This window comes from Balaenoptera borealis (assembly GCF_965194805.1).
Source record: "Balaenoptera borealis genome assembly, chromosome: 14".
NCBI classification, from domain to species: Eukaryota; Metazoa; Chordata; class Mammalia; order Artiodactyla; family Balaenopteridae; genus Balaenoptera; species Balaenoptera borealis.
The window spans coordinates 63,004,479-63,013,210 of NC_138875.1; the positions used below are offsets into that span (position 1 = coordinate 63,004,479).

The window sequence follows — 8,732 nt, forward strand, 5'->3', positions numbered from 1 at the left end:
AGAATACGGTACTGGCACAAAAACAGAAACATAGATCAATGGAAGAAGATAGAAAGCCCAGAGATAAACCCACGCACCTATGGTCAACTAATCTATGACAAAGGAGGCAAAGATATACAATAGAGAAAAGAGAGTCTCTTCAATAAGTGGTGCTGGGAAAACTGGACAGCTACATGTAAAAGAATGAAATTAGAACACTCCCTAACACCATATACAAAAATAAACTCAAAATGGATTAGAGACCTAAATGTAAGACCGGACACTATAAAACTGTTAGAGGAAAACATAGGCAGAACACTCTATGACATAAATCACAGCAATATCCTTTTTGACCCACCTCCTAGAGAAATGGAAATAAAAACAAAAACAAACAAATGGGACCTAATGAAACTTCAAAGCTTTTGCACAGCAAAGGAAACCATAAACAAGACAAAAAGACAACCCTCAGAATGGGAGAAAATATTCGCAAACGAATCAATGGACAAAGGATTAATCTCCAAAATATATAAACAGCTCATGCAGCTCCATATTAAAGAAACAAACAACCCAATCCAAAAATGGGCAGAAGACCTAAATAGACATTTCTCCAAAGAAGACATACAGATGGCCAAGAAGCACATGAAAAGATGCTCAACATCACTAATTATTAGAGAAATGCAAATCAAAACTACAATGAGGTATCACCTCACACCAGTTAGAATGGGTATCATCAGAAAATCTACAAACAACAAATGCTGGAGAGGGTGTGGAGAAAAGGGAACCCTCTAGCACTGTTGGTGGGAATGTAAATTGTTACAGCCACTATGGAGAACAGTATGGAGGTTCCTTAAAAAACTAAAAATAGAATCACCATATGATCCAGCAATCCCACTACTGGGCACATACCCAGAGAAAACCATAATTCAAAAAGACACATGCACCCCAATGTTCATTGCAGCACTATTTACAATAGCCAGGTCATGGAAGCAACCCAAATGCCCATCAACAGGCGAATGGATAAAGAAGTTGTGGTACATATATACAATGGAATATTACTCAGCCATAAAAAGGAGCGAAATTGAGTCATTTGTTGAGACGTGGATGGATCTAGAGACTGTCATACAGAGTGAAGTAAGTCAGAAAGAGAAAATCAAATATCGTATATTAACGCATGTATGTGGAACCTAGAAAAATGGTACAGATGAACCAGTGTGCAGGGCAGAAGTTGAGACACAGATGTAGAGAACAAACGTATGGACACCAAGTGGGGAAAGCCGCGGTGGGGTGGGGATGGTGGTGTGCTGAATTGGGCGATTGGGATTGACATGTATACACTGATGTGTATAAAACTGATGACTAACAAGAACCTGAAGTATAAAAAAGCAAAAAAAACAACTAATACTAAACTTTCTTTGGGTTATTTGTATGGAAATAGGTTAATATAAATGTTTCAGACATTACATGACATTTCTAAAAATCTTATATGTTCTGGTATAATATTGTAAGTCATAATTCTAGTTATTACTTAAAAATGTATATCTCGGAAATAATAAATAAATAAATAAATAAATAAAAACACCTCAGTAACAACAAGGACACCCAGCACTGAGCTCCTTGAAGATATATCTGATTCTAGGGCTGGGGCAGAAAATACACATGATAAGCCTTGAAGCACCTTGTACTGCCAGAAAGTAAGGATGTGCTCAAAAACACAAAAGGATGGGGCACATCAAAGTGACATGGGCGCCTACCTGAAGGAGCTTCCAACGGCCACAGCTGGAACAATTTGAGCAACAAAAGAAATAACATGGTAACAGATAACAAAGTGTAAAACATACACGGATCCAGACTTCATTAATGACTGAATAAATAAGTAAATGAGGAGAAGAATCAAATCTTCCTTACAGAAGAATCCAAAAAATACTAAGTAGATATTCATGACTCCAGGAGGAGGCCCCCGTGAATGCAGACTGGACTCAGTAACTCCCTTCCAAAGAATAAAGTATAGAAAAGGTAAAAACAGTAAAACTCTTTATTGGAGAAACCTGGCAAACAAGGCTCACATCCCCAGTGGTGCTGTGTGGATATCATGTGCCTCAATCCAATGTGACGAGGGGAGCCCTTCCCCTTTCTGGTACTCTTCACTCAAACGCATAACCCCAGCCTAGTCAAGAAAACAGCAGGCAAACCTAAATGCAAGGACATTCTGCAAAACCCCCAACCAGTACTCCTCAAGACTCTCAAGGTCATGGGAAACAAGGAAAATTTGAGAAACTGCCACAGAGAGAAGAGACTAATGAGCCATGATGACTAAACACAACCAGGTGTCCTGGGTGGGATTCTGGAACAGAAAAAGGACACTAACAGAAAAACTAGGGAACTCCAAGTGAAGTCTGAAGTTTAGTTAATAGTAATATGCCGTTAGTTAGTTTTGACCAATGTATCCAGTAATATAAGATGTTAACATTAAGGGAAACAGGTGAGAGGCACACAGGAACCCTCTGCACTAAGTTTGCAACTTTTCTTCAATCTAAAATTATCTCAAAATTAAAAATTTATTTAAAAAACATTAAATTTGGCAATTTAGCAACACACAATATTTTCCTCATAGTTTTAAACAAGAATCTGGGAGACGGTAGTTTCTTTTTTTTCTACTTAGCCAATAGGAAGCAAATGGGAAATATAGTATGACTCCAATATTATTAAAGTGGGATGGGAACTGCTGCCATTTTACAGAACCTATGAAGCAGGAAAGCGATTCCCACCTTACAAATAAAACAGGCAGAGTGTGACTCATCATCTCTTATCAACATATAGTCCTCGGCAGATCAGTGATTTTTTTCCTTCTAAAGTTGAGTCAAAACTCTTAGTAAGACAAATGGTTTCCCAAAAGAGTCCCAACTTACTTACGTACCAATATCTATATGTGACTGATATTTTTCCACTGTTTTCCTTTGCATAAGGCAGAAATACAGATACAAAACCACAAATGCATTATTCCAAAATCTCTCCCAAAAATGTCTGTGGCCATTCTCACACAACCCAAATGGAAGTACGCTGGAGAGTAAACTGGAGTCAAAAGTGACAGCAATCTTAACTGATTATGGCTAAAATATCTTAATCTTGCAAATGGTCATCTGGACACATGGTTAAAGCCCCCCCAGGGGCCTAGAAGGGGACTGTGTAAGGGAGCAGGTTCCAAGTTGACCTGCGTTAGCTTCACCGTAAACTGATCACTGTTTATGTTCTATTTTCTCCTCTATAATAACTAAACTTGGACACTGCTTGCACGTAATAGGGACTCAGTGCATGTTTTTAAAATTGAATTAAGCCCACATATCTGGACATATTGTTCACATGGAATAATTCTCACCTATTGCTGTAACTGACAAGGTATTTCACCAACCCCTAATACTGTCATTCACCCCCAACCGCTACCCTGGACACACACACCTCAAGTATTCCTTTCATTTAATGATCAGAATGTAAACACTCAAGAAAAATATCAAGAGTGAACAAAAATTAATCTCTTTAAACATGTTTTCACTATTTCAACCTTCTCCGCAAATATTCTGTCTCTCTTTAAACTCAAAAAGGATATTATTCCAAGACCACTTCCCCACCAAATTGGCATGAACCCTGCTGAGAAGCCTCACGGATCACATCCTCTTTTCAAATCCCAAACAAAGCCCCAATGTTCCCTATACCAAGGGATGCCTTTATTAATATGCACGCAGTCCTTCATTGTTCCTCCCAGGAAAACCTATCACTAACCTCACAATGATTTTAAATCAAGATGTGTTCATAATTTTGAAAGTGTTCTTTATACATCTAAAGCTAAAGGTACATCAAAAATTTTGAAACCAAATCTGAAACAAAGTTATTTTTGTCAGATGGGTATTTAAGGTCTACAAGGCTGCTAAGACCATGGAGTGGTTCTAAGCTCTAGTACTACCATTAATAATTCTTTGTGGCATCCCAGAGAAAAACGAGTTATAATCTTGTGGAGATTGGAATATAACCTAAATTCCATCAATGACTACTTTCTAAAGAAAGTGTACACTAAAATGTGTCTAAAGACCAGTTAAGTGCCCTGGTTAAAAACAGCAGATTGTATATCAAGAGCCTGAGTGCCTTTGACTCATTAATTAATGGTGTGAATGAAAACTTCACCAACCTGTATGTAATAAACTTTTACCAAACAATAAGGTCTTTTTATGACTACAAGTTCATAAACATTGGGGGGAATAAAAATTTTAAGTAAGCCACCTAAGATAAATCATAAACCCTCTTGATTCTAATCAACAAATCACCCTCCCGGCATCACAGAAATACTTCATAAAATATACTGCCCATTTTAAGATCCTGATTCATAATTTAATCTCTTCCTCTTAAGGTATTCTCTAAAGAACTAGTTTTCCTTCTTCTTTAATCTCCTTCAGTCCTATATCACACTGCTTTCATGGCCATGTTAGTAAATGACTAAGTTACATCTGAATGCTAAATAAAATTATCCATTCTTCACTGTTTTCTTCCAATATTGGGTTCATTTCCATGCCTCCCACATTTTTCTATTTCTCTTATATGTATTTCTAATTTTTTTAATTCAACCTGAATGTGAATATTCTCTACGTGTCAATACTATTAAAACAAGAATAAAATCAATTACTGATACATTCAATTCCAAAACAAGTTAAGAATGAGTGTGAAGTGCTATTTCTTTCTATGAGACTAAATGGAGCGATATTGCTGATAGTGGTAAGAACCAACTATTCAACTCAACAGCAGAGAGAACAGTGGCCAGCTGAAAGATTCACACGCTTTAAGATTACAGCTGGGATCCATTTCCCCACGCTAAACACAATCCACGGCACCACCCATCACTGGCTAGACCAATGGTTCTCAACAGGGGACAGGTGGCCATGTCTGAAGAGTTTACTCAGGGAAGGGGGCAGGTGATAACTGGCATCTGGTGGGTAGAGACCAGGGATGCTGCTAAACATCCTACACAGGCACAGGACAGCCCCCACACAAAGAGCTATTCAGTCAAAAATGTCAGTGCATAGGCTGAGAATCCCTGACCTAGACATGTGTCCCAATTCTGAGTAAAAAATACAGAACAGCTGGACAGAGGCACCGTGGTGCTGTGAAAGGACCGCAAGATCAGGAGAGACCTAAAACTTACTGAGTACCTGCTACATACCAAGCCTTGCGTTAGGCACTTTACACATACCATCTCACTTAAACCTCTATCCCGTAGGGAAAAAGTGATCTATTCTCACTTTACAGATGAGAAGGTTGCACTCAGGGAGATTAAGGAACTTATTCAAGGTCACTCAGCTAGAAAGGGGAAGAATCATGATTCCAATTCAAACCAAATCTGTTCCATTCCACAATACTACAAAGGCTAGAGGTTAAAAGACCTATATTTGATTCAAAGAGTTACCAGTATGAATTCAAGCACATCACTTAACTTCCTAAACCTGCATTTAGAAAATAAGTCAATGGATAACACGTGAAAATACAAATGCTGTTGACTGCCACCACACAATCATGTTAAACATCTTACAATGAAAAACAAAGTGCTTCTTAGAATGGAGGTTCAAGATTACCATTTTTCCTTAAAAATAGAATTTATACAAGTGTGCAGAGTACCAAGTTATACAACGTTTTTAAGAATCAGGGTAAATGTTCAGAAGACGTTGTGCCTTCCATACCCACACAACTACTCTTAATACTAAGAAAAAATAAATTATCTAATATAAACACTATTTTGGTATGAACTTCCCAAATTTTTAATCAGTCAGCCCTAAAATGCTCAAGACCATATCGGCAACTTTGATTGGGCTCTCTCCACAAGTGGCAGCAAAGGTCACAAGCAGAACTAAGTAGGAAGAGGATGGATTACAAGTCCATTACTGCTGCTGCAGGAAACAACTATGCCATTCTCTCCAGAAAGAGAGAATGTATTACATTGAAGTCAACACGTTATCATTCATATGAATGATGCAAAAAGTAATTCATTTCAACATAAGGTTATGATTTTTTAAAAAACTATCACCAGAATCCATTAGTCTTTGACAACTAAACTACTAGTAGGTCCACAAACATAACTTGAACTCCGGGATTAAGTTCAAGGACAATGTAAATCCAGTTTGTTCCTTCTGGAAATCACCACTACCAATGCTACTTCTAAAAGGAGGTTGCACACAACCATTTTTCCCCTTAAAACACTGGATCTCAAGGCATGGCTTTGCTGTATTTTATGAAAGTATCTTTTCATATCATATTAATACACTGTAAATAAATTATAATTGCAAGTATTTCCCACTAATATTGTCCAAGTTTAAAAGCAATAGACACATCAAATGAACTAAAAAACTGTTTGAAATAATTTCAAAAGAATTGCAAAAAGACTGGCTTTAAATAAATTAAAATTCTAAAAGTCTGTTTACCTGACACCGAAAATAAATAATAAATGTTCTGTTGGAATTGAAAGAATTGATAACATCCTCTTGACTGTTCTCTATTTTAATCAATTCAATAAGTCACTCTACTAATTCTAAGTACATCTTTCACCTTAAGCATTTTGACACTTCCATCAACTTAAGTAAGGGTGGATTTTCTTTTTTTAATATTTTTAATAGATCTGTCTCTCAAAATGCTGAATTAGATAAAAACTGATTGGAGAAACCTATTATCAACCTCCTCTTCATCATCAATAGATATTTGGGTAAGCCGTAGCTATATGTTGATGGGTAGGTGATAATCTTGAAGAATTTACATTAGATAATAACCTAAGTAAAATCCATTTTATCCATTTATCTGACATCCTGTCAACTTTTTACTTTACAAGCTTGTTTTTCATCACAACAAATATTAATGTACAGGGAAATCGTATTATTTTTATGTTAATTCAGCCTCTTCATTTCTCCCAAAATAGCAGCATTCTCCTCAGGGCTCAGATTTTTTTACATTCCCAACCGAGGGAATATCGTTGTCTTTGAAAGGTACAATCAGCTGACAGCTCCTTGCGAAAGCGCAGCCCTCCTGCCAGCGCGTCACCCCCCCGACCAGGTCTTGGAGAACGCCGGCAGCGCCGAACACATCCCACCCGGGCTCGGCCGCGAGCAGCACGAGCGCGTAGAGCCGGCCTCTCGCGTCCGGGGACCGACCCCACTCCCCTTCTCCGGGGCCTCGGTGCCCCGACAGGTCGCGCACTGACACTCGGACACCCGCCCCACTCCCGGCGCAGCCGCCCGCCCCCCGCCCACGCTCCGGCCCACGCTCAGACCTACGCGGGCCGCGCTCGGCCGCAGGCCCGGCCCGCTTCCCTGGCCTCCCGTGAGGGGTGGGGGGCCGCGGGGCGGAAGGGCCCGGGGCGGGGGCGGAGGTCCTCCGCGGAGCCGTGGGAGATGTGGGGGTCGCTGTGCGGAAAGGGCCCAGGGCCTTGGCGAGGGTCCTCCAGTAGGAGACTGGGGGGAGAGGGAGCGGCGCCGGGGCGGAAGGGCCGGGGCCTGGGGGGCGAGGTCCTCCTGGGGCCGGGGTGGGGGTCCTCCGTGGGCCGTGGGAGATGGGGGCCGCGGGGCGGAAGGGCACGGGGCTGGGGTCGCGGGGGTTGCGGGAAGGGCCTGCGGCGGGGTCCTTCTGTGGGAGAAGGGGGTCGCGGGGGGCGGCTCACCCGCGGCGGCGGCCGGCTCTCCCGCGTCGCCGGCGGCGGGCGCCAGGGTGACGGCGCCGTCCCTCCACACGCGGATCTGCGCGGCCGAGCGCACCCGGCGGCGGGGCTGGCGGCGGCCGGCGTCCGCGGCGCGCAGGGAGCCGCAGCACTGGTAGCACACGGCCCACGCCTGCTCCTCGTTGATGGGCTGATTGTAGAGCCGCAGGATTTCCTCCAGGCTCAGCGCGTGCTGCGGACCCGCGGCCGCCCCGGGGTCCGGAGGCCCCTCGCCGCCGGCCGGCTGAGCCATCCCGTGGGTCGCGCCGCGCTCCGGGCGCCGCGTCTCCTCAGCTGCCGAGCATAGTCTCCGCGCGTCGCCGCCGCCGCCTCATCCCCGGAACCCCGCCCAGCGGGCCGCGCGCGCCGCCGCGGGGACGGGGGTGGACGGGGTGGAGACCAGGCCGGGGATGGGCCAGAGGCCGGGCCGGAGAACCGGACAGGGGATGGCCAGCATATGAGGCGGGACGCCGCGCGCCCGACAAGACCGCCGCCACCCGGTAGCAGCGCAATGGCGTCCGCGGACCCACCCTCCGAGCCCCGCCCCAGGGGCGCGCCCCACCCAGAACCCCGCCCCCGCTTAGAACCCCGCCTCCATGGTCCTCCTGGGTCCTCCCCGCCCTCTGAGTCCCGCCTCTGTCCCGGGTTCTCCTGGCGCACCGAGCCCCGCCCCTGGGTTGGCCCCGCCCCCTGGGTCCGCCCCGCCCCGCCCCGCCCCGCACGTGCACCCGCACCCGCGCCAACTCCTGCGCCCTGGTCCAGTCTCCGCGCACTGGCCGACTTCGTAGTCCCCAGGCCTCGCCCCCCCGCGTCCCAATACATGCCCTGCCCTGCTCCGTCGAATACTGTCGCCATCAACGCACCGGACCGTTTGCTTGGATAACCTCCCTCTCCACTCCCAACTCCATCCTAAGCCCCATGAAGACAGGGTCTTTTCGGGTTTTGCTCACTGGCCTCTCCCAAGGGCACAGATCAGGGCCTGGGGTACAAGCTTGTTGCAAACAATCTGCAGACGTCCCTCGGATTCGCTTGTGAC

General features: G+C 44.5%; 1 protein-coding gene across 17 annotated transcripts in view; it reads right to left on the reverse strand.

Moving 5' to 3' along the window:
* SPIRE1 (spire type actin nucleation factor 1) overlaps positions 1-8,237 on the reverse strand; it is a 219,072-nt gene extending 210,835 nt beyond the window's left edge. For 7 of the 17 annotated variants that reach the window (XM_082354807.1, XM_082354800.1, XM_082354801.1 and 4 more), the window contains exon 1: positions 7,661-8,235. In XM_082354807.1, the coding sequence (XP_082210933.1) occupies positions 7,661-7,949 (289 nt within the window). In that variant the 5' untranslated portion in view covers positions 7,950-8,235. Of the gene's footprint in view, positions 1-7,660 lie in introns of all 17 variants that reach the window. The other 10 variants (XM_082354812.1, XM_082354811.1, XM_082354809.1 and 7 more) reach the window with 6 other exon arrangements.
* Positions 8,238-8,732: the final 495 nt, after the last annotated feature.